The sequence below is a fragment of the Pristiophorus japonicus genome, unplaced genomic scaffold (assembly GCF_044704955.1).
Source record: "Pristiophorus japonicus isolate sPriJap1 unplaced genomic scaffold, sPriJap1.hap1 HAP1_SCAFFOLD_304, whole genome shotgun sequence".
Taxonomy (NCBI): Eukaryota; Metazoa; Chordata; class Chondrichthyes; family Pristiophoridae; genus Pristiophorus; species Pristiophorus japonicus.
This window is the reverse complement of record NW_027252824.1, coordinates 380,438-406,014: the sequence shown is the minus strand read 5'-3', so window position 1 is coordinate 406,014 and position 25,577 is coordinate 380,438. Positions and strand designations below refer to the sequence as shown.

The following is a 25,577-nucleotide window of genomic DNA, read 5'->3' as shown; positions in this document are numbered from 1 at the left end:
TATCACTACAGCCCCGTAAACCATGGGCTCGGTGGTGGATTTGAGGGCCTGGTCTTCAAACACTCTTTTCCTCAGGGGCGCACTGGAGGCGGTGTTGAATCTCCGTGACTGTCAACACGGTAAGCACCAATACACACAGCTCTCAGACTGGGTAGACTTGCGGGACAGTTTAAATAGTTCGGGCTCCTTAAGCTGATCTGAGGCGGGAGAAAATGCCTCATTCTACATTTTGCTAAATTAACAGAAATTGTGTGTGTTCAACATGCGGGGGGAGGGGCCGCGGCCGTCCTCACCGTTCAATCGCACGAATTAGTCCTGGCCTGGGAGGTCTTTGAAGAGACAACCCCGATTGCAGTGAAAAGAGAGCGGGATTTCTGCAAATTCGGCGGCGCCCCGCGGTGTAACTCCGCCCCCTCCCCCCCTCCACCGACTGATATTCACCAGTTTGATAACCATGGTCTATTCGACATAACCAGATAAATTAAATCTTTTTCTCGAATTTTACATGAGCACGAGAATGTTCGGTAACATCACCAGGAGGTTTGACACTTGGGGGGTTAATATATTCAGCGGGGGACTCTGCAATATTTTCAGTCAGGGCCGGCTGTGTGAGAATCAGGTAATCGCGACACACCATTCAATGCGCCATCAGTGATTGAGCACATTCCGAGTCCCGGGGCCGGCACACAACGAGCATCCTGCAGATATTTTCATCGGTTCGAGATTGTAGCAGACCCCACTTGTACTCTGAAATTACTGATCACAGCAGCTCTTCCGAATGGGGAGGGCGAATTACCACATCCATATCTGAAAAATATCACTCAGCGCATGTCAGCCACACGATTTGAGAATTACTCACTCCCAGGGCAGTACAGGGAATTAGATACAGAGTAAAGCTCCCTCTACACTGTCCCATTAAACACTCCCAGAGCAGGTACTGGGGGTTAGATACAGAGTAAAGCTCCCTCTACACTGTCCCATCAAACACTCCCACGGCAGGTACAGGGGGTTAGATACAGAGTAAAGCTCCCTCTACACTGTCCCATCAAACACTGCCAGGTACAGCACGGGGTTAGATACAGAGTAAAGCTCCCTCTACACTGTCCCATCAAACAATCCCAGCGCAGGTACAGCACGGGGTTAGATACAGATTAAAACTCCCTCTACACTGTCCAATCAAACACTCCCAGGTACAGCACGGGGGGAGATAGAGAGCAAAGCTCCCTCTACACTGTCCCATCAAACACTCCCAGGGCAGGTACAGCACGGGGTTAGTTACAGAGTAAAGCTCCCTCTACATTGTCGCATCAAACACTCCCAGGGCAGGTACAGCACGGGGTTAGATACAGAGTAAAGCTCCCTCTACACTGTCCCATCAGACACTCCCAGGGCAGGTACAGGGGGTTAGATACAGAGTAAAGCTCCCTCTACACTGTCCCATCAAACACTCCCAGGGCAGGTACAGCACGGGGTTAGATACAGATTAAAACTCCCTCTACACCATCCCATCAAACGCTCCCAGGGCAGGTACAGGGGGTTAGATACAGAGTAAAGCTCCCTCTACACTGTCCCATCAAACACTCCCAGGGCAGGTACAGCACGAGGTTAGATACAGAGTAAAACTCACCGTCAGCAGACACAGGGTTAAACACACTACCAGGTTAGTACACAAAGGGTTTAGTCCCTAAATGGCCACCCCACTCCCATAGTCTGTAAAAGCCTCCAGCCTAACAATGCCGCACCCACTCCCAAAACTGCTTGTCCGACATCCTGTTCTGGAAGAGCTGAAACTCCCTTCCTATTAAATATAGGGAAGACGAAAGCCTTTGTCTTCGAAGCCCGCCACAAACTCCGTTCTCTCGCCACTGACGCGATCCCTCTCCCTGGCAACTCTCTGAGGCTGGACCAGACTGTTCACAACGCTGTTTGACCGCGAGCTGAGCTTTCGACCGCAACTCCTCACCATCCCCAGGATCATCAACTTCCACCTCCGTAACATCACTGACTCCACACCAGCCTCAAGCCATCTGCTGCTGAAAGCCTCGTCCGTGGCGTAATTCCCTCCAGATGTGACCAGGCCAGTGCTGTCCAGGGCGGTCTCCCATCTTCCATCCTCCGGGAGCATCCACACGCCTGCTGCCCCTCCCCCCACCCCACCCCCACCCATAACCTCGTCCAGCCCCTACCCCCCTCCCTATCTCTGTAACCTCCTCCAGCACCTACACCCCTCCCTATCTCTATAACCCACTCCATTCTCTACACCCCTCCCTATCTCTGTAACCCCGTCCAGCCCTTACACCCCTCCCTATCTCTGTAACCTCCTCCAGCCCCTACACCCCTCCCTATCTCTGTAACCTCCTCCAGCCCCTACACCCCTCCCTATCTCTGTAACCCCCTCCAGCCCTTATACCCCTCCCTATCTCTGTAACCTCCTCCAGCCCCTACACCCCTCCCTATCTCTGTAACCCCCTCCAGCCCCTACACCCCTCCCTGTCTCGGTAACCTCCTCCAGCCCCTACACCCCTCCCTATCTCTGTAACCTCCTCCAGCCCCTACACCCCTCCCTATCTCTGTAACCTCCTCCAGCCCCTACACCCCTCCCTGTCTCTGTAACCTCCTCCAGCCACTACACCCCTCCCTATCTCTGTAACCCCCTCCAGCCCCTACACCCATCCCTATCTCTGTAACCCACTCCATTCTCTACACCCCTCCCTATCTCTGTAACCTCCTCCAGCCACTACACCACTCCCTATCTCTGTAACCCCCTCCAGCACCTACACCCCTCCCTATCTCTGTAACCTCGTCCAGCCCCTACACCCCTCCCTATCTCTGTAACCCACTCCATTCTCTACACCCCTCCCTATCTCTGTAACCCCCTCCAGACCCTACACCACTCCCTATCTCTGTAACCTCCTCCAGCACCTACACCCCTCCCTATCTCTGTAACCTCGTCCAGCTCCTACACACCTCCCTATCTCTGTAAGCCACTCCATTCTCTACATCCTTCCCTATCTCTGTAACCCCCTCCAGACCCTACACCACTCCCTAGCTCTGTAACTCGCTCCAATCTCTACACCCCTCACTATCTCTGCAACCTCCTCTAGCCCCTACACCTCTTCCTATCTCTGTAACCTCCTCCAGCCCCGACATCCCTCCCTATTTCTGTAACCTCCTCCAGCCTCTACGCCCCTCCCTATCTCTGTTAACTCCGCCACCCCTACACCCTCCCTATCTCTGTAACCTCTTCCAGCCCTACACCTCTCCCTATCTCTGTAACCTCCTCCAGCCCCTACACCCCTCCCTATCTCTATAACCTCCTCCAGCAACTACACCCTCCCTATCTGTGTAACATCTTCCAGCCCCTACAAACCTCGCTTTCTCTGTGACCATAACTTCCTCCAGCCCCAACAGCCTTCCCGATCTCTGTAACCTCCTTCAGCCCCGACACCTCTCCCTATCTCTGTAACTCCCTCCAGCCCATACACCTCTCCCTATCTCTGTGACCTCCTGCAGACCCTACACTCCTCCCTATCTCTCTAACCTCGTCCAACCGCTATAACCATCCCTATTTCTGCAACCTCCTCCAAACTTTACACACCTCCCTATCTCTGTAAATCCTCCAGCCCTGTTCCACTCCCTATCTCTGTAACCTCCTCAAGCCCTACACCACTCCCTATCTCTGTAACCTCCTCCAGCCCTACACCCTCCCTAGCTCTGTAACCTTATCCATCCCCTCCAACCTCTCTATCTCTGTAAGCTCCGCCAGCTCCGACAACCCTCCCTATCTCTGTAACCTCCTCCAGCCCCTACCACCCTCCCTATCTCTGTAACCTCCTCCATCCCCTCCACCTCCCTTTCTCTGTAATCTCCTCCAGCCCCTACAACCCTCGCTATCTCTGTAACCTCCTCCATCCCCTCCACCTTCCTATCTCTGTAACCTCCTGCAGCCCCTACACCCCTCTCTATCTCTGTGACCCCCTCCAGCCCCTACACACCTCGCTATCTCTGTAATCCCTCCAGCCCTACAACCCTCCCTATCTCTGTAACCTCCTCCAACCCCTACACCCTCCCTATCTCTGTAACCACTTCAAACCCCTACACACCTCCCTATCTCTGTAACCTTCACCAGCCTCAACCCCCCTCCCTATCTCTGTAACCTCCTCCAAACCTTACACAACTCCCTATCTCTGTAAACCGCTCCAGCCCTAAACCCATCCCTATCTTTGTAACCTCCTTCAGCCCCTACAACCATCCCCATCTCTGTAACCACCTCCAGCCCCTACACCCCTACTTATCTCTGTAACCAGTTCCAGCCCTACACACTTCCCTATCACTGCAACCTCCTACAGCCGCTACAACCCTCTCTATCTCTGTAACCTCATCCAGTCCCTACAGCCTACCTATCTGTGTAACCTCCTCCAACCCTACAAACCTCCACAGCTCTGTAACCTCCTCCAACGTCTACACCCCTCCTGCTCTCTGTGATCTCCTCCAGCCCATACAACCCTCCCTATCTCTCTAACCCCCTCCAGCCCCTACACCCCTCTTTGTCTCTGTAACCTCCTCCAGCCTCTACAGTCCTCCCTATCTCTATAACCTCCTCCAAACCTTACACACCTCCCTATCTCTGTAACCACTCCAGCCCTACACCCTTCCCTATCTCTGTTACCTCCCCAGCCCATACACTCTTCCCAGATCTCTGCGCTCTCCAAATTCTGGCCTCTTGCCCTCCCCCCCGATTTCCATCGCTCCACCTTTGGCTGCCCTGCCTTCAGCTGCCTGGCCCCAAGCTCTGGAATTCTCTCCCTAAGCCTCTCCGCCTCTTGAACTCATTTAAGATGTCCAATTAAACCTATCTCTTTAACCAAGTTTTTCTTCATCTGTCTTAATAACTACTTATGTTGCTCAGTGTCAGATGTTGACTGATAACCGCTCCTATGAAGCATGTTGGGATGGTTTACTGTAGTGAAGGCGCTATATAAATGCAAGTTGATATTTTTGCTGTTCTGCTAACTCTGACATCTCGTCCATTTCCTCTTCTTATTGCACTGTTGGACGCTGTGCCTTTCATAGTCTAGGTCCCAGCCTCTGGAATTTCCTGCATAAAACCTCTCCACCTCCATCTCCTCCTTTAAGAACCTTCTTAAAACCCACCGCTTTAACCAAACTTTCGGTCACCCTTGCGAATGTCTCCTTCTATCGCCACGCGTCCAATTTCTCTGATTACATTTCTGTGAAGTCTTGTGATGTTTCTTGTAGGCGCTACAGAAGTGCAGCTTGGTGTTGTTGTTGTAGTATCGGAGTGAGCAGCACCCTCCAGTGGGCACCAGAGGCACTGCTACAATCAGCATTGAGCGCTAAACTTCCTGTTTGGGGAGATAGGCCTAAACTCTCCAAATTAACTACAGCTTGTCGCTCTGAAGGTGCAGGAGTTTGTGGCTTGATGTGCAGTTTCCGAAATTGGCTATTCTCGTGATTAGGTTGAAAGATCCAGGCGTGTTGAGTTGATGAAGCTCTGGGGAGCAGCATGATGTGAATTAGCTCAGGTTGCATATTGACGTGTGCTGTTTCTGCAAACCTCAGCTCACACCTCCTTCTTTACCTCTCTACTCCTCCCAATTCCACTCTACCCCTCCCTATCTCACTCGACTCATCGTTATCTCACTCTACCCCTCCCTATATCACTCTATCCCTCCCTATCTCCCTCTCCACCTCACCCATCTCACTCTATCTCCCCCTTTAACTCTCTACCCCTCCGTATCTCACTCTACCACTCTCTATCTCACTCTCCACCTCCCCCTATCTCACTTTACCACTCCCTATCTCCCTCTACCATTCCTATCTCATTCTACCCCTCCCTATCTCCCTCTCCACCTTCCCTTTTCTCACTCTATCGCGCCCTTTACCTCTCTACCCCTCCCTATCTCCTTCTCCATCTCCCGCTATCGCACTTTGCGCTCCCTATCTCACTCTCCCCCTCCCTATCTCACTCTACCCCTCCCTATCTCACGCTCCACCTCTCCCTGTCTCACTCTACCCCTCCCTATCTCACTCTACCCCTCCCTGTCCCCCTCTCCACTTCCCCCTATCTCACTCTATCCCTCCCTATCTCCCTCTCCACCTCTCCATATCTCATTCTACCTCTCCCTCTCCCCCTCTCCACCTCCCCTATCTCACTCTACCCCTCCCTATCTCCCTCTCCTCTCCACCTCCCCCTATCTCACTCTATCTCCCCCTTTACCTCTCTACCCCTCCCTATCTCACTCTACCCCTCCCTATCTCCCTCTCCACCTCCCCATCTCACCCTATCTCCCCATTTACCTCTCTACCCCTTTCTATCTCGCTCTACCCCTCCCTATCTCACTCTCCACCTCCCCCTATCTCACTCTATGTTTCCCTATCACACTCAACCCTCCCTATCTCACTCTTCCCCTCCTTGTCGCTTTCTACATCCCCCATCTCACTCTATCTCCCCTTTACCTCTGTACCTTTCCCTATCTCAAATTAACTCTTCCTATCTCACTCTACCCCTCCCTATCTCCCTCTCCACCTCCCCCTATCTCACTCTACCCCATCCTATCTCCGACTCCACCTCCATATCTCACTCTGTAACCCTTCCTCTCTCCTTTGCCACCTCCCTATCTCACTCTACCCGTCCCTATCTCCCTCTCTACCCTCCCTATCTCACTCTACCTATCTCCCTCTGCACCTCCCTATCTCACTCGACCCCTCCCCTATCTCCCTCTCCACCTCCCTCTATCTCACTCTATCTCTCCCTAACATACTCAACCCTCCCTATCTCACTCTTGCCCTCCTTATCCCTCTCTACATCCCCCACCTCACTCTATCTCTCCCGATCCCTCTCTACCTCCCTCTATGTCACTCTCCTTCTCTACCCCGCCCTATCACACTCCACCCCTCCCTATCTCACCCAAACACTCCCTATCCCTGTCTACCTCCACATCTCACGCTACCAATCCCTATCAAATTCTATCCCTCCTTATCTCACTCCACCCATCACACTGTCTCACTCGACCCCTGCCTATCTCATTATATCCCTCCCTATCACTCTCTATCTCCTCCATCTCACTCTACCCCTCCTTATCTCACTCTACCCCTCCCTATCTCCCTCTCCACCTCCCCTATCTCACTCTATCGCTCCCTATCTCACTCTATCCCTCACTATCACATTCTTCCCTCACTCTACCTCTCTATATCTTCCTCTCAACCCTTCCCTATCTCCCTCCACCGCTCCTTAACTCACTTCACCCCTCCCTATCTCACTCTACCTCTCAATATCTCCCCTACCCCTGTCTATCTCAATCTGCCCTTCCAATCACACTCTACCCCTTCCTATCTCACTCTACCACTGCCTAACTCATTCTAACTCTCCCTATCTCACTTCAGCTCTCCACATCTCGCCCTACCTCTCTGCACCTCACTCTCTACCCATGTCTATCTTACTCACCACCTCCCTCTTTCTGATGACCTCACTGTCTACCTCTCTATCTCATTCACTACCCCGCTGTGTATCTCCCTCTCTACATCAATGGTTATCTTATTCTCTATCTCTGACTATCTCACTATCATACAACACAGAAGGCATCTATTCAGCCCATCGTACCTATGCTGGCTCTTTGAAAGAGAGAAAAAAATTAGACCAACTCCCACGCTCTTTCCCCATATACCAGCAATTAATCTTTTTCAAGTCCAATTCGCTGTTGAAAGTTACTATTGAATGTACTCCCACCGTCCTTTTAGGCAGCACATTCCAGATCACAACAACTCGCTGCATATAAACATTCTCCCCATCTCCCCTTCTGATTCTTTTGCCAATTACCGCAAATCAGTCTCTTCTGGTTACCAACCACCCTCCCCCCACGCCCCCCCCCCCTCTCCCTGACCCTGGAAACAGTTTGTCCTGATTTACTCCATCAAAACTCTTCATAGAATCAGAGAAAGTTACAACACGGAAGGAGGCCATTCCAACCCATCGTGTCCGCATTGCGCTGGCCGACCAAGAGCTACCCAGCCTAATCGCACTTTCCAGCTCTCGGTCCGTAGCCCTGCAGGTTACGGCACTTCAAGTGCACATCAAAATGTGGTGAGAGTTTCTGCCTCTACCCCCCTTTCAGGCAGTGAGTTCCCCCCCAGACCCCCACCACCCTCTGGGTGAAGACATTTCCCCTCAAACCCCCTCTAAACCTCCCCCCAATTACTTTCTATCTGTGCCCACTGGTTGTTAACCCCTCTACCAAGGGAAACAGATACTTCCTATCCACTATATCCAGGCCCGTCGACATTTTATAAACCTCAATCAGGTCTCCCCTCAGTCCACTCTGTTCCAAAGAAAACAACTCCATCCGATCCAATCTTTCCTCATTGCTAAAATTCTCCAGTCCAGGCTACATCCTGCTAAATCTCCTCTACACCCTCTCCAGTGCAACATCCTGGTAAATCTCCTCTGTACCCTCTCCAGTGCAACATCCTGGTAAATCTCCTCTGTACTCTCTCCAGTACAACATTCTGGTAAATCTCCTCTGTACCCTCTCTAGTGCAGCATCCTGGTAAATCTCCTCTGCACCCTCTCCAGTGCAACATCCTGGTAAATCTCCTCTGCATGCTCTCTAGTGCAACATCCTGGTAAATCTCCTCTGTACCCTCTCCAGTGCAACATCCTGGTAAATCTCCTCTGTACTCTCTCCAGTACAACATTCTGGTAAATCTCCTCTGTACCCTCTCTAGTGCAGCATCCTGGTAAATCTCCTCTGCACCCTCTCCAGTGCAACATCCTGGTAAATCTCCTCTGCACCCTCTCCAGTACAACATCCTGATAAATCTCGTCTGTAACCTCTCTAGTGCAACATTCTGGTAAATCCCCTCTGCACTCTCTCCAGTGCAACATCCTGGGAAATCTCCTCTGTACCCTCTGCAGTGCAACATCCTGGTAAATATCCCCTGTACCCTCTCTTCTGCAACATCCGGGTAAATCTCCTCTGCACCCTCTCCAGTGCAAAATCCTGGTAAATCTCCCCTGTACCCTCTCTACTGCAACATCCGGTTAAATCCCTGTACCCTCTCCAGTGCAACATCTGGGTAAATCTCCTCTGTACCCTCTCCAGTGCAACATCCGGGTAAATCTCCTCTGTACCCTCTCCAGTGCAGCATCCTGGTAAATCTCCTTTGTACCCTCTCCAGTGCAACATCCGGGTAAATCTCCTCTGTACCCTCTCCAGTGCAACATCCGGGTAAATCTCCTCTGTACCCTCTCCAGTGCAACATTCTGGTAAATCTTCTTTGTACCCTCTCCAGTGCAACATCCGGGTAAATCTCCTCTGTACCCTCCTTCATGATTTTGGACTCCTGGATTAAATCTCCCTAACCTTCTCTGCTCTGACCAAAGCAACCAGCTTCTTCACTCTTCACGTCACTGAAGTCCCCCGGCCCTGGGACCATTCGAGTAACTGTCGTCTGCGCCCTCTCCAAAGTCTTCACATCCTTCCGAAAGTGTGTGATTGGTAACTTACTTGTTTTTAAGTAAAACGTTCTGCGCCACCCGGGAATCGAACTTGCATGATACCACTACACTAGCAGCGCCGAAATGTTTACCCTGCCCATCTCACCATCTAACGCATTGCTGAATTTTGAGTGCCAGCAGGCAGGGCTATCGCCACCTGCTTCGCTCAGTGCCAGGTCCTCCAGTCCAGGTAAACTGTGCACTCCATGCGCTGCCCGAGAAATGCAGTCTCCCCTCTGCCTGACGCGCCCAGCCCTGGGATATCCTGCTCCCAGCGCACTATTAAGCGCCGAGGGCCGAATGGCTCAGTGAAGGGAAGTGATCCCCGGCTCTCCTCCTGTCCTGCCTCGGATGTGAGGGAGGGAGTGTTGCGTTCTCGCGTATCAGCAGTGGGAGCGAAAGCTCAGGCGTCGTATCTCGGCCCACAGCCGCCAAAGGCCACTCAGTTCACACAGACAGAGAAAAATCTGCTGGCTTGTGCAGCACAGCCGCGCCCTTAAAAACCACAGCAACTGTTCCAGCTCACTCAATCTCATCCTCGCTCTGCCCATCTCTAACCTCTCTCCCTGCTCGTCTTCAATTTTCTCTCTCTCTCTCTCTCTCTGCCTGTCTGTCTGAGTTCCTCCTGTCTCACCTTCTCTCTCTCTCTGTCTCTCTGTCTCTCGGTCTCTCTGGTTCTCGCTCTCTGTCTATGTCTCTCTCCCTCTCTCTGTCTGTCTGTCTCTCTCTGATCTCTCTTTCTCTCTGTCTCTCTCTCTCACTATTTCTCTCTCTCTCCCTGTTTTTCTGAGCTCTCTGCGTCCCTGATCTGTCTGTGTGTGTGTCTCCCTCTCTCTCTCTCTCTGTCTGTCTGTCTCTCTCTCTGATCTCTCTGTCTCTCTCTCTGTCTCTCTCTCTCTCTCTCTCTCTCCCTGTCTCTCTGAGCTCCTTGTCTCTCTGCGTCCCTGATCTGACTGTGTATGTGTCTCTCTCCCTCTCTCTCTCTGTCTGCCTGTCTCTCTCTGATCTCTCTGTCTCTCTCTCTCTCACTCTCTCGCACTCTCTGATCTCTCTCTCTCTCTCTCTCTGATCTCTCTCTCTCACTCTCTCTCTCTCTCTCTCTCTCTCTCTCACTCTCTCTCTGATCTCTCTGTCTCTCTCTCTCTCACTCTCTCTCACTCTCTGATCTCTCTCTCTTTCTCTCTCTCTCTCTCTGTTATCCATTCTCTGTCTCAAACTTTCACACCGAACCTGCACCTTGTAGAGGAGGACTCCACTCATCCTCAGGTCCACCAATAGGAAATCAGCCTGCACTCGGCGTGACTTCACTTCCCAAATTTAGAAAGACTGCTCTCATCCGGTGGTTGGGTTGGCGATGCGAGCGATGCAATGATCGCGACCCCGGCGGGCGAGGAGTGCGGGTCCTGATGCCAGTGCGTTAACCATATATATATATTTAAAAGCGATAACCTGTATTAAACAGCCGAGCGGGGCGGGTGAGATGGACTGCCCCATCAAGGTAAGCGGGGCGGTGTTGCTTGATGCGGGCGGGTGCAGAAGCTCGGAACACCCACAGACTTTTCATGCCGAGGCAGCAGAGCGCGCCGGTAGTCCTTCTCAACTCTTTCCTTCTGGTAGAAATGTTCCTCTTCCTTCCCGTTGGCGGTTATAAGTCTGCGCTCGAACAAGCCTAGAAACCACTGCAAGATAAAAACCAAAACAATGTCCGGCGGTCACGCTCGGCAGTCACACGTATTTTGGTTTTTCAAACAATGCAGAACAGAAACATTTCTGTTCCGCCGAGCCGCTGGTTCTCACCCCCCCCTCCTCTCCCTCCTCCCCACCCACCCCGAGTTTGAATGCTGGAGGCGGCGGAGGGCATGTGGGTCCCTTGAACCTCGGCCACCCGCCGACAGGGTCCACTGAAATAATCCTTGTTTATAAAAAAGATGCAGGGTGTGGTGCGTGTGAAGTACAAGGTGCAGGAGTTGGACCGGCGAGTCCCCAACGATGCGCCCGTTCCGCCGCACCGTTACTCCAGCGCCAATCTCCAAATTGGGCTTGGCTCTTCCACTCGTTTTTTTTGCGGGACTTGCCCCTTTGCAGGAAAAGGGCAGCAGAAACAGGAGCAAGAAGAGGCCATTTGGCCCCCTTCAGCCGGCTCGGCCATGCAACAAGACTCGATCTGATCTGCGCCTCTAGGACAGACCTTGCGAGAAATGTGTGTGTTGTTCTAGGGCGAGAGGGAGTGGAGGGATAGAGGCGATTGCGATGAAGCAGTCTGTGAACTGCCCAGACTCAGTCAATTGCAAAACGTTTAGAACTCCAGGAGAAGCCGTGAATTGTACATTAAACAAACAAATTTGTACATTTGCTCAACGCATAAAGACAATGTCTGTGCACAGGGAATACTAGTGGGATTCTTGTTTAGAAATGTGCCTTTTCTTGTTCAAGGATGGTTTTGGGGTTATTTAAAGCATAATTGACATTAACTAAGAGTGAGTTTCATCAGGTGCCTTATCTATAAATGCAGGGACTTCCGGCCACAATACTCATGCTTCCTGCCCTAGTTTCCTGAGGCTGTGTAGCAACAGCTAGTACAAAAAAAATTATTTTGCAACGACAGTTGGAAGATGGTGACGTGCTTTCGGGGTAAACAAGTGTCCCAATTACCGCCGTCAATTCCCCCTTCCTCCCATTCCCTCTCCCTCTCTCTCTCTCTCTTTAGTTCAATGCAGAGCCCTTTGTGTTGCAAAGATAAAATAATAATACTACTTGATGAGAATTGTGCAAGCATTGTTTCAGCAGCTTGATCCGAGGTGCCTGCAGATCTGTGTCGAACCGCAGAAACTTGCTGCACTGAAGAAAAAAAAATTGCTGCAAAAACACGATTAGGCCGAGCTCTGCAAATTCAGCCAGCCCTCAGCCAAAAAAAAAACTTCTGCTTTTGTTGAGCAAAGGCCACAGCAGGCAGCTGCTTAAAGCGAGCCGCCACCGATCAGAATCGTGATATCAGAATCCCGGGGTCGTCAACCACCCCCCCCCCCCCCTCCCAGATCCCCCCTCCCCCCTCCCTTCAACACCCAGCGCAACCCACAAACACACACACACACATAAGACCACAGGTCAATTCATATCTGCACCGTGCCACCGAGAGAGTAGGAAGGAATGAGATGGGGACACAATTTCAGAAAACTCCAAACTCACAACCAACTGTGTCAGGAACTCCTCAGGTACAAATACACGCACAATTGACCATCACAGACACTGTCAGACACCCCACCCCGCCCTCCAAGGAACGTTTGCAAAAGTACTAATGATGTACCACAGGTTTATCAACAATAACGCCTAATTATCCGGGACTGTGTTACTCTCCTTGGTCCGTTTTAAGATTCCATGCAATGATTCTCCTATCAGCTCTGTGCCTGGATTTCTGAGGATTCCGTTGTTACAGCGGCTAACAATTACTGGTTGGAAGGCTATTTAAGTACAAAGGAACTGTCACTCCAAAAAGCCAAATTACACATCTAAATATCAAATTTAGCACTGTAACTGCGTAGGTAGATCTTCACCACTGGCTTGTATTCATCCAAGTATGTAGTGACGGAATCAAGTCAATACTACACTGTCCCCATCAAACACTCCCCGGGCACGTACAGCACGGGGTTAGATACAGAGTAAAGCACCCTCTACACTGTCCCATCAAACACTCCCAGGGCAGGTACAGGGGGTTAGATACAGAGTAAAGCTCCCTCTATACTGTCCCATCAAACACTCCCAGGGCAGGTCCAGGGGGTTAGATACAGAGTAAAGCTCCCTCTACACTGTCCCATCAAACACTCCCAGAGCAGGTACAGGAGGTTAGATACAGAGTAAACCTCCCTCTACACTGTCCCATCAAACTCTCCCAAGGCAAGTACAGGGGGTTAGATACAGAGTAAAGCTCCCTCTACACTATCCCATCAAACACTCCCAAGGCAAGTACGGGGGGTTAGATACAGAATAAAGCTGCCTCTACACTGTCCCATCAAACACTCCCAGGGCAGGTACAGGGGGTTAGATATTGAGTAAAGCTCCCTCTACACTGTCCCAGCAAACACTCCCAGTGCAGGTACAGCACGAGGTTAGATTCACAGCATTATAGAATGAAACAGCAAATCAGATGGCCATTGGGCCCATCGAGCCCGTGCTGTGCCGGCTCTGTGACAGAGCGACCCAATCAGTCCCACTAACCCCCTGCTCTTTCCCCACAACCCGGCACATGTCTCCTTCCAGTATTTACCCAATTTACGGTTTGAAAGTCACTATTGAACCTGCTCCGACCGAGCTTTCAGGCAGCGCGTTCCCGATCACAACAACTCGCTGCGTAAAAACATTCTCCCCATCTCCCCCTATGGTTCCATCGCCGATTATCGTCAATCTGTGTCCCTCTGGTTACCCGCCCTCCTGCCCCCGGGAACAGCTTCTCCTGATTTACTCCGTCACAACCCCTCGTGATTTTGAACCCCTCGATTAAATCTCCCCCTTAACCCTCTCTGCTCCAAGGAGAACAACCCCGGCTTCTCCAGTCTCTCCACATCACTGAAGTCCCTCCTCCCTGGAACACTTCTGATAAATCTCCTCCTCAAGACCTTGGTATCCTTCCTATAGTTTGGTGCCCAGAATGGAAAACAATACTGCAGCTGAGGTCGAACCAGTGAATTCTTCTATTAATAAAACCCAGGAGTTCGTTTGCTTTTTTAACATGGATCTGAACGTGTCCTGCCATCTTCAAAGATTTGTGTACACACGCCCCCATATCTCTCTGTTCCCGCTGCCCCTTTCAACTTGTACTATTTCGTTTATATTGCTTCTCCTCAGTCATTCCACCTAAACATATCAAATCATACTTCTCTGCATTACATTTCATCTGCCACGTGCCTGCCCATTCGCAGTCCATTTTTGTCCTCCTGAAGTCGGTCTCTATGACCCTAATTTTCCACTACGTTAGATACAGAGTAAAGCTCCCTCTACACTGTCCCATCAAACACTCCTACGGCAGGTACAGGGGGTTAGCTACAGAGTAAAGCTCCCTCTACACTGTCCCATCAAACACTCCCAGGGCAGGTTTGGGGGTTAGATACAGCGTAAAGCTCCCTCTACACTGTCCCATCAAACACTCCCAGGGCAGGTACAGCACGGGGTTAGATAGAGAGTAACGCTCCCTCTACACTGTCCCATCGAACACTCCCAGGGCAGGTACAGCACGGGGTTAGATATAGGTTAAAACTCCCTCTACACTGTCCCATCAAACACTCCCAGGGCAGGTACAGAGGGTTAGATACAGAGTAAAGTTCCCTCTACACTGTCCCATCAAACACTCCCAGGGCAGGTACAGCACGGGGTTAGATACAGAATAAACCTCCCACTACACTGTCCCATCAAACACTCCCAGGGCAGGTACAGCACTGGGTTAGATACAGAGTAAAGCTCCCTCTACATTGTCCCATCAAACACTCCCAGGGCAGGTACAGCATGGTTTTAGACACAGAGTAAAGCTCCCTCTGCACTGTCCCATCAAACACTCCCAGGGCAGGTACAGCACGGGGTTAGACACAAAATAAATCTCCCTCTAAACTGTCCCAAACAACACTCCCAGGGCAGGTACAGGGGGTTAGATACAGAGTAAAGCTCCCTCTACACTGTCCCATCAAACACTCCCAGGGCAGGTCCAGCACGGGGTTAGATACAGAGTAAAGCTCCCTCTACACTTTCCCATCACACACTCCCAGAGCTGGTACAGGGGGTTAGATACAGAGTAAAGCTCCCTCCACACTATCCCATCACACACTCCCAGGGCTTGTACAGGGGGCTAGATACAGAGTAAAGCTCCCTCCACACTGTCCCATCACACACTCCCAGTGCGCGTTCGGCATAAGAATGAAGTTTACTTCACCCTGTGAAGCACGCTGTTAAATTTCACTTCACACACCAGCCGTTTCCAGAAGTGTCTTGCCCATTTATGGAGAATTGTGGCCAGTTTGTGTGGTGTGGATCCGCTCCTCATTTTTGTGAATTGTCGCTGCCTTGGACTGGTGTTAATCAGGGAGTTTACCGGCATTAGCGTGGGCTGGACGACATTAGCCCAAACATTGGGTTCGATCCCTGGTATGAACGCATCTCCAATCCCATTGGGCCGCCCGTTTACAGCAGTGTTGATAATGCAATATTCGGGCTATGATTGGGGCCAGTTCTCATCAATAGAGAGAAATATGTGTTGGTGAACCCACTTTCACTGTCAGGACCACACCCATTCTGATCTAAGTGACATTCTGGCTGACCGAGCAGAAACAGCAAATCTGGAGTCACTCAGCAGCCTACGTGCAGAGAGACACAAAGTTAACGTTTCAGTTCGGTGACCTTTCCTCAGAACTGGGTAAAGTTAGAGGCGCGAAAGGTTTTAAGCAAGTGCAGAGGCTCGGAAAGGGGAAGGGGAGCAAAGCACGAATGGGAAGATCTGTCATAGGGTGGGGGAGAGATTGTAAGGGGACAGGTAAAGAAACCACAGATGGGTCTGGAGGAGGTGTAAATGGAACAGGCAGAATCCTCAACAGCGGCCGTAAGATAAAAAATAGGAATAAGACACTGAGAAGTATAGAGGAACAAAGGGACCGTGGAGTGCAGGTCCACAGATCCCTGAAGGTAGCAGGCCAGGCAGATAAGGTGGTTAGGAAGGCATATAGTATACTTGCAAAAATGCGGGAAATCTCAGCGGGTCTGACAACTAATATTTGCCTTTATTAGCTGAGGCATAGAATAAAAGAGCAGGGAGGTTATTCTTGAACTGTATAAATCCCAAATTAGGCCAAAGCCGGAATACTGCGTGCAGTTCTGGTCACCACAGGATAGATGTGATTGCACTGGAGAGGGTACAGAGGAGATTTACCAGGATGTTGCACTGGAGAGGGTACAGAGGAGATTTACCAAGATGTTCCACTGGAGAGTGTGCAGAGGAGATTTACCAGGATGTTGCATTGGAGAGGGTACAGAGTAGATTTACCAGGATGTTGCACTGAAGAGGTACAGAGGAGATTTACCAGGATGTTGCACTGGAGAGGGTGCAGAGGAGATTTACCAGGATGTTGCACTAGAGAGGGTGCAGAGGAGATTTGCCAGGATGTTGCATTGGAGAGGGTACAGAGGAGATTTACCAGGATGTTGCACTGGAAAGGGTACAGAGGAGATTTACCAGGATGTTGCACTAGAGAGGGTACAGAAGAGATTTACCCGGATGTTGCACTGGAGAGGGTGCAGAGGAGATTTACCAGGATGTAGCCTGGACTGGAGAATTTTAGCAATGAGGAAAGATTGGATCGCATGGGGTTATTTTCTCTGGAACAGAGGAGGCTGAGGGGAGACCTGATTGAGGTGCATAAAATTATGCAACTTGAGAGGAAGGTCCTATTTCCGTTAGTAGAGAGGTCAACAACCAGGGAGCGTGGATCTTAGGTAATTGGGGGGAGGGTTACAGGGGATTTGAGGGGAAATGTCTTCACCCAGAGGGTGGTGGGAGTCTGGGGCGGAACTCACTGCCTGAAATTTGGTCGAGACAGAAACCCTCACCACATTTAGAAAGTATTTGGTTTAATGTTTCATCCAAAATACCATCCCTCTTACAGTGCAGCGCTCCCTCAGTACTGACCCTCTGACAATGCGGCGCTCCCTCAGTACTGCCACTCAGACAGTGCGGCACTCCCACAGTACTGACCCTCGCACAGTGCGGTGCTCCCTCAGTACTGCCCCTCCAGCAGTACAGCGCTCCCTCAGCAATTTCCCTCCGACAGTGAGGTGCTCCCTCAGCATGGCACTGAAATGCCAGCCTAGATTGTGGTGCTCCAATCACTGGAGTGGGACTTGATCCCTCTGGTACTTGTATGAGGCACTCCCCCCGGTAACCACAGGCTGGATTGGAACACTGGTAGCCATGCTGAAATCAGTCATAGTGGAGGCCTCTGCTGTCGGCTGGCCGCAGAAGCCATACCTGACATTAGAGTAGGGCCTTCAGAACCCTCTCCAACAAAAAACAACCACTGCTTAGATTTAAATTAGCACAAGTGCATCCACTGCGAATGGACATTTAGGGTCGCTGAGAGGGCTTTGTATGCGACGGGGTGGAGGGGATTACCCGCCCTGTGATGAAGTACCTTCCCTTGCCCTCCTCCCCAATATTTCCCTTTAGAAGTGTACAATTTCAATCTGAGCCACTTATAACCAACTTCCGGTAGAAACAGGAAGCTTAGATTCAACCCAAGTCGCGGATGTCTGGGGGCTGAACTCGAACACAAGTGTAATGGATTGCCGCTTTACTTTCGATTTACAATTACAGAATGAAACGTCAGTTACAGGGTGAAAGGTCAGTTGCAGGGTCAAAGGCAGTTACAGGGTGAAAGGTCAGTTGCAGGTGTGAAAGGGCAATTACAGTTACAGAGATAGACAGACAGACTGAGGGAGAGAGACAGAGAGAAACAGAGAGACAGAGAGAGAGACAGAGAGAGACAGAGAGAGAGAGAAACAGAGAGAGACAGACAGAGAGAGGGAGGGGGAGAGAGAGAGGGAGAGAGAGAGGGGACGAGAAAGAGAGAGCGACAGAGAGAGAGAGAGAGAGAGAGAAAGAGAGGGAAAGGGTGACAGAGACATAGACAGAGAGGGAGAGAGACAAAGAAACAGAGAGCGAGAGAGAGAGAGACAGAGAGAGAGGGAGAGACAGAGAGAGGGAGACAGCGAGAGAGAGAGAGAGAGAGTCAGAGAGAGGGAGACAGCGAGAGAGAGAGAGAGAGAGAGAGAGACAGAGAGAGACAGAGACAGAGAGAGACAGAGAGAGAGAGAGAGAGAGAGAGAAACAGAGAGAGAGAGAGAGAGAGAGAAACAGAGAGAGAAAGACAGAGAGAGAGAGAGAGAGAGACACAGAGAGAGACAGAGAGAGAGAGAGAGGTTACCACGCTCCCCCCGCCCTTCCCCCCGGTACCCCGTATCTCTCTTTAATTCAATCAGGCGAAGACACAGTTGCAAGATTCCCGCCCCGTTGAGCACGATGCACTGCATGGGAACCGACAAAAGGAATATTTTATTCAGCTTCAGCCCAGGGTGGAACACCCCCCAACCCACATCCCCAACCCCCCCGCGCCACTCGCCTCACCCCCGTTCACCCACCCCTCGCCTCTTCATGGCTTTGAGCAACTTTCAGCTCTCTATTTCGGGCCTCTGTTGGAATCTAGGTCACGGAGGCAGGAGAGTTGGTATGTTTCACTAACTCCACCTTCCCTCCGACAATGTTTAGATAAAGATTTACATCTTGCTTTATCTGAGAATGAGTCGGAATCATGACAGAGAGGCCCAGTCAAGTAATGCCCGATCTCTCGCTCTCTCTCTCTTTGTCCCTCTCCTTCTCTGTCACCCTGTCCCTCTCCTTCTCTGTCACCTGTCCCTCTCCCTCTCTGTCACCCTGTCTATCTTCCGCTCTGTCACCCTGTCCCTCTCCCTCTCTGTCACCCTGTCCCTCTCCCTCTCTGTCACCCTGTCTATCTTCCGCTCTGTCACCCTGTCCCTCTCCCTCTCTGTCACCCTTTCTATCTCCCTCTCTGTCATCCTGTCCCTCTCCCTCTCTGTAATCCTGTCCCTCTCCCTCTCTGTCACCCTGTCTATCTCCCTCTCTGTCATCCTGTCCCTCTCCCTCTCTGTCACCCTGTCCCTCTCCCTCTCTGTCACCCTGTCTATCTCCCTCTCTGTCACCCTATCCCTCTCCCTCTCTGTCACCCTGTCTATCTCCCTCTCTGTCATCCTGTCCCTCTCCCTGTCTGTCACCCTGTCTATCTCCCTCTCTGTCACCCTGTCTATCTCCCTCTCTGTCACCCTGTCTATCTCCCTCTCTGTCATCCTGTCCCTCTCCCTCGCTGTCACCCTGTCCCTCTCCCTCTCTGTCACCCTGTCTATCTCCCTCTCTGTCACCCTGTCCCTCTCCCTCTCTGTCACCCTGTCTATCTCCCTCTCTGTCACCCTGTCTATCTTCCGCTCTGTCACCCTGTCCCTCTCCCTCTCTGTCACCCTGTCCCTCTCCCTCTCTGTCATGCTGTCTATCTTCCGCTCTGTCACCCTGTCCCTCTCCCTCTCTGTCACCCTGTCTATCTCCCTCTCTGTCACCCTGTCTATCTCCCTCTCTGTCATCCTGTCCCTCTCCCTCTCTGTCACCCTATTTATCTCCCTCCCTGTCACCTTGTCTCTCTCTCTCTCTGTCAGCCTATCTATTTCCCTCTATGTCACCCTATTTATCTCCCTCTCTGTCACCCTGTCTGTCTTTGCGATCCTCTCTAATTCCCTCTCTGTAAACCTGTCTCTCTCCCTCTCTGTCACCATATTTCTCACCCAACCTCTCACCGTATTTCTCACCCTCCCTCTCACCCTGTGTCTCTCCCTCTCTGTTACCCTGTTTCTCCGCCCCGCCGCCTTCCTCTACCAGCTCTAAGCTGATGTCACAGAGTTGAACGGCCAATGTCCCATTGCACATCCAGCCTCTGCCACAAAGGTGAGCCTTCTCCCCACTTCTGCCTGGGCCGGATCCTGATCCGGGTCACAGAGATGAACATACGCTGATGGTCAGCGACCGTGGACCCAATCCCAGGCAGAAATCTTTCACCTTCCGCTCCCTGGGCATTGAAGAGAGAAGTCACCATCTGTGTAGTGAGTCTAACTCACTAGCCCTCCTGCACAGAGGCACCCGTCTGCCAATGACCAGAACACTGCCACCTGCCCCGATACAATCTCACTCAGAGCAGGCTCAATGCTAACCGCACTCCACCTCACAACTATTTTGTTGTAATCAGAAAATAAAGTGCCCCCTGATTAAAAGGAGGGGAGGCACACTCCAAAACACTTTTCAAGTGCCCCCTTGTTATTTTTTAGGGCACTGAAACACAAATTATACAAGTCCCCCCTGGCTAAAAGGGCAGGGGAACTAAAACCGGCAAATTAAACAAATTAACATTTTAGACATAAAATCAAATTAAAATTTAGTTGCCGGGGGTGATGATGTACTCCAGTCTCTCCGGCGCCCACCTCTCGCAGTAGGCCGCGAGCATACCGGTGGACACCGCGTGCTCCATTTCCAGGGATACCCTGGCTCGTATGTAGCCACAGAAGAGAGGCAGGCAGTCGGGCTGACTGACCCCCTCGACCGCCCGCTGCCTGGATCGGCCGATGGCCGCTTCAACATCTCTTCAACTATTTTTGGAGACACCGATTAAATCACGTGCCCCTTTATTAAAGGAGGGGGACACACCAAAAACTTTCAAACAAGTGCCCCCCAAACACACCTTTCCCGCCACATCCAGCTCGGCTCCAGTTTGAAATAATTTACTCTTTAAATAACAGTGTCCACAATCCTAGTGATCAGTAACCCCATTAGACACCTTTGCAGGACTAAGAGGTATCAGGCAGCTTTGCAATGATGGCGCTGACTGTAGGCTGGTTAACCACACTCGGCGCAATGCAAGACTGACATTCCTCTCAACACCAGTGTGGTTTCAATTTCATTGGAATCAGAGCACATTCATTTTACACGAGACTGAATTCAGACGGTAGGTGTTATGTGTTGCAACTGGCACAGGGAGAATGAAATGATCAAAGATTGACATTTCAAGGCTACCAGACCTCTCAAGGTGCTTCACAGCCAAAGAAGTACTTTTGTTGAAGTGCAGCCACAGTTGTAATGTAAGAAACACGGAAGCTAATTTGTGCACAGCAAGCTTCCACAATCACCATCGTGATAATGACCTAGATAATCTGTTTATTTAATGCAGTTGATTGAGGGATAAATATTGTCCCTCAGGACACCAGGGAAAGCTCGCCTGCTGTTCTTCCAATACTGGCTATGGGAGCTTTTACATCCAACTCAGAGGTCAGTCGGAGCCTGGGTTTAATGTAGCATTTGAAAAAAAGCTCCTCCAAAAGTGCGGCGCTCCCTCAGTACTGCCCCTCTGACAGTGCGGTGCTTCCTTAGTACTGCCCCTCCGACAGTGCGGCACTCCCTCAGTACTGCCCCTCCGACAGTGAGGCACTCCCTCAGTACTGCCCCTCTGACAGTGTGGCGCTTCCTCAGTACCACCCCTCCGACAGTGCGGCGCTCCCTCAGTATCGCCCCTCCGACAGTGCGACACTCTCTCAGTACCACACCTCTGACAGTGCGGCACTCCCTCAGTCCCGCCGCTCCGAAGTACGGCATGCCTTCAATACTGCCCCTCCGACAGTGTGGCACTCCCTCAGTACTGCCGCTCCGATACTGCGACGCTCCCTCAGTGCCGTTCCTCTGACAGTACATTACCGCGCTCCCTCAGTACTGCGCCTCCGACAGTGCAGCACTCCCTCAATACTGCCCCTCCGACAGTGCAGCCCTCCCTCAGTACCGCCCCTCTGCCAATGTGGCGCTCCCTCAGTACTGACCCTCCAACAGTGCGGCGCTCCCTCAGTACTGCCCCTCCGACAGTGCGGCCCTCTCTCCAACAGCATAGCGATCCTTTAGTTCTGCCCTGGAGTATCAGACTAAAATTTTGTGCTCAAGTCTCTGGAGTGGGATTTGAACCTATGACCTTTAGACTGAGAGTGAAGGTGTGCCACCGACTCAAGTAGAACTCGGTGCCTATTTGCTGCTTGGCACCGAGAACACCAGGCATATCGGAAATGGTCAATCATGGAGTGATGTTCAGGTGGCGGCGGGTTTGAGAGACTGCAGATTGTGGGAGGTAGTGAGGGAGTGGCGGAGTTCACGGTTAGTGACGGAGGCGGGGGTTAGGGTTAGTGAGGGAGGGGAGGGGTCTATGGTTACTGAGGGAGGGGAGAGTTCCTTGATTACTGTGATAGTGGAGGGGTCCATGGTTAGTGATGGAGGGGAGGGTTAGAGTTAGTGAGAGAGGAGAGGGTTAGTGTTAGTGATGGAGGGGAGGGGTCCATGGTTAGTGGGGGAGAGGAGGAGTCTATTGTTCGGCAGAATGGGTGGGGTCCATTATTCGGGGGAGGGGAGGGTTGTTGAGCGAGGGGCGGAGTCTATGGTTAGTGAGGGAGGGAAGGGTTAGGGTTAGTGAGGGAGTGGAGGGTTAGTGAGGGAGAGGAGGGTTAGGGTTAGTGAGGGAGAGGAGGGTTAGTGAGGGAAGGGAGATTTACTGAGGGAGGGGAGGGTTAGTGAGGGAGGGGAGGGTTAGTGAGGGAGAGGAGGGTTAGTGAGGGAGAGGGGGGTTAGTGAGGGAGGGGAGGGTTAGGGTTCATGAGGGAGAGGAGGGTTAGTGAGGGAGGGGATGGTTAGTGAGGGTGCGGAGTGTTAGTGAGGGAGGGGGAGGTTAGTGAGGGAGGGGAGGGTTAGTGAAGGAGTGGAGGGTTAGGGTTCGTAAGGGAGAGGAGGGTTAGTGAGGGAGGAGAGGACTAGTGAGGGAGGGGAGGGTTAGTGAGGGAGGGGAGAGTTAGTGAGGGAGTGGCGGAGTCCATGTTTGGGGGGAGGGGAGGGTTAGTGAAGGAGGGGAGGGTTAGTGAGGGAGGGGAGGGTTAGTGAGGGAGGGGAGGGTTAGTGAATGAGGGGTGGGTTGGTGAGGGAGTGGCGGAGTCCATGTTTGGGGGGGGAGGGGAGGGTTATTGAGGGAGGGGAGGGTTAGTGAGGGAGTAGAGGGTTAGTGAAGGAGGGGAGGTTTAGTGAAGGAGTGGCGGAGTCCATGGTTCGAGATCCTGAGATATATTAAGCGATTATGTGATAAATGTTTATTCAATCTGAAGAATCATCTAATCAGAGTTGGAGGCTGTAATTTATCAAAACCGTGAATCAATTTCACATACTAAAATAAACTCTTCCCACGTCTGGTAGTTGGTAGTTCCACCTTCAGAATCTCATAATACACCAGATTAGCATTTATATAAACTGTTTGCACATCTCAAATAGCCTTACTCATGGTAACTCTGATGCCATGCCATTTTTTAAGATGTGGGCATCGCTGGCCAAGGCCGGCATTTATTGCCCATCCCCCTAATTGCCCCTTGAGAAGGTGGTGGTGAGCCGCCTTCTTGAACCGCTGCAGTCCGTGTGGTGAAGCTGCTCCCACAGTGCTGTTAGGGAGGGAGTTCCAGGATTGTGACCCAGCGACGATGAAGGAACGGCCGATATATTCCCAAGTCGGGATGGTGTGTGACTGGGAGGGGAACGTGGAGGGGGTGGTGTTCCCATGGACCTGCTGCCCTTGTCCCTCGAGGCGGGTAGAGGTGGCGGGTTTGGGAGGTGCTGCCGAAGAAGCCTTGGTGAGTTGCCACAGTGCATCTTGTAGACGGTGCACACTGCAGCCACGGTGCGCCGGTGGTGGAGGGAGTGAGTGTTGGAGGTGGTGGAGGGAGCGAGTGTTGGAGGTGGTGGAGGGAGTGAGTGTTGGAGGTGGTGGAGGGAGTGAGTGTTGGAAGTGGTGGAGGAAGTGAGTGTTGGAGGTGGTGGAGGGAGTGAGCGTTGGAGGTGGTGGAGGGAGTGAGTGTTGGAGGTGGTGGAGGGAGTGAGTGTTGGAGGTGGTGGGGAGCGTGGCCCATCGAGCGGCTGCTTTGTCCTGGATGGTGTCGAGCTTCTCGAGTGTTGTTGGAGCTGCAACTCATCCAGGCAAGTGGGGAGTGTTCTTTCACACTCCTGACTTGTGTCTTGTAGATGATGGAGAGGCTTTGGGGAGTCAGGAGGTGAGGCACTCGCCAGAGAATACCCAGCCTCTGACCTGCTCTTCCTGCCACAGGTTTTATGTGGCGGGTCCAGTTTTGATTCTCGTCAATAATGACCCCAGGATTTTTTTTTTCAAGGGCAGAGTGTTATATTATGGACTGTAGAATGTGTTATTCTGCTAAACTGTGTGTCAGCTGTGGCTCAGTGGGTAGCATACACATTTATGAGTCAGAATGCTGTGGGTTCATGTCACACTCCAGGGATTGAGCACAAAAATCTAGGCCGACACTCCCAGCAAAGTGCTGCGGGAGGGGCGCACTGTCAGAGGGGCAGTACTGAGGGAGTGCTGCACTGTCGGAGGGGTAGTACTGAGGGAGTGCTGCACTGTCAGAGGGGCAGTACTGAGGGAGTGCTGCACTGTCGGAGGGGTAGTACTGAGGGAGTGCTGCACTGTCGTAGGGGCGGTACTGAGGGAGTGCCGCACTGTCGGAGGGGCAGTACTGAGGGAGCACAGCACTGTCGGAGGGGCGGTACTGAGGGAGCGCCGCACTGTCGGAGGGGTAGTACTGAGGGAGTGCTGCACTGTCAGAGGGGCAGTACTGAGGGAGTGCTGCACTGTCGGAGGGGTAGTGCTGAGGGAGTGCTGCACTGTCAGAGGGGCAGCATTGAGGGAGCGCTGTACTGTCAGAGGGGCAGTACTCAGGGAGTGCCGCCCTGTCGGAGGGGCAGTACTGAGGGAGCACTGTACTGTCAGAGGGGCAGTACTTAGGGAGCACTGTACTGTCAGAGGGGCAGTACTGAGGGAGCGCCACCCTGGCAAAGGGGCAGTTCTCCAGGATTGCCACACTGTCGGTGGGGCAGTACTGAGTGAGTGCTGCCCTATCGGAGGGTCAGTACTGAAGCAGCACCGCCCTGTCGGAGGGGCAATACGTAGGGAGCACCGTAGTGTCAGAGGGGCAGTTCTGAGGGAGTGCCACACTGTCGGAGGGGCAGTACTGAGGGAGTGCCGCCCTGTCGGAGGGGCAGTGCTGAGGGAGCACTGTACTGTCAGAGGGGCAGTTCTGAGGGAGGGCCGCCCTGTCAGATGGACAGTAGTGAGGGAGCGCCGCACTGTCGGAGGGGCAGTTCTGAGGGAGCGCCGCACTGTCGGAGGGCTAATACTGAGGGAGCAATGCAGTGTGGCAGGTGACCAATTTTGGATGAGACGTTAAACCGGGGCTCGTCTGTCCTCTCAGGTGGAAGTAAAACATCCTATGACACTATTTCGCAGAAGAACAGGGGAGTTTTCTCCAGTGTCCTGGGGCCAGTATTTATCCCTAAATCAACATAACAAAAAAAAACAGATGATCTGGGTCATTATCGCATTGCTGTTTGTGGGGG

The 25,577-nt window shown here is 52.0% G+C and overlaps 2 protein-coding genes across 3 annotated transcripts in view; one reads left to right on the top strand and one right to left on the bottom strand.

Annotated features, from left to right (window-relative positions):
* LOC139249330 (protein c-ets-1-B-like) overlaps window positions 1-691 on the bottom strand; it is a 33,220-nt gene extending 32,529 nt beyond the window's left edge. The window contains exon 1 of the mRNA XM_070872311.1: window positions 635-691. Within this exon, the coding sequence (XP_070728412.1) occupies window positions 635-637 (3 nt within the window). The 5' untranslated portion in view covers window positions 638-691. The remainder of the gene's footprint in view (window positions 1-634) is intronic.
* Window positions 692-10,711: 10,020 nt separating this feature from the next.
* Window positions 10,712-25,577, top strand: part of LOC139249332 (retroviral integration site protein Fli-1 homolog) — a 66,522-nt gene continuing 51,656 nt past the window's right edge. Inside the window, exon 1 of one of the 2 annotated variants that reach the window (XM_070872316.1) lies at window positions 10,712-11,015. In XM_070872316.1, coding sequence (XP_070728417.1) covers window positions 10,998-11,015 — 18 coding nt within the window. In that variant the 5' untranslated portion in view covers window positions 10,712-10,997. The remainder of the gene's footprint in view (window positions 11,016-25,577) is intronic. The other variant, XM_070872317.1, reaches the window with a different exon arrangement.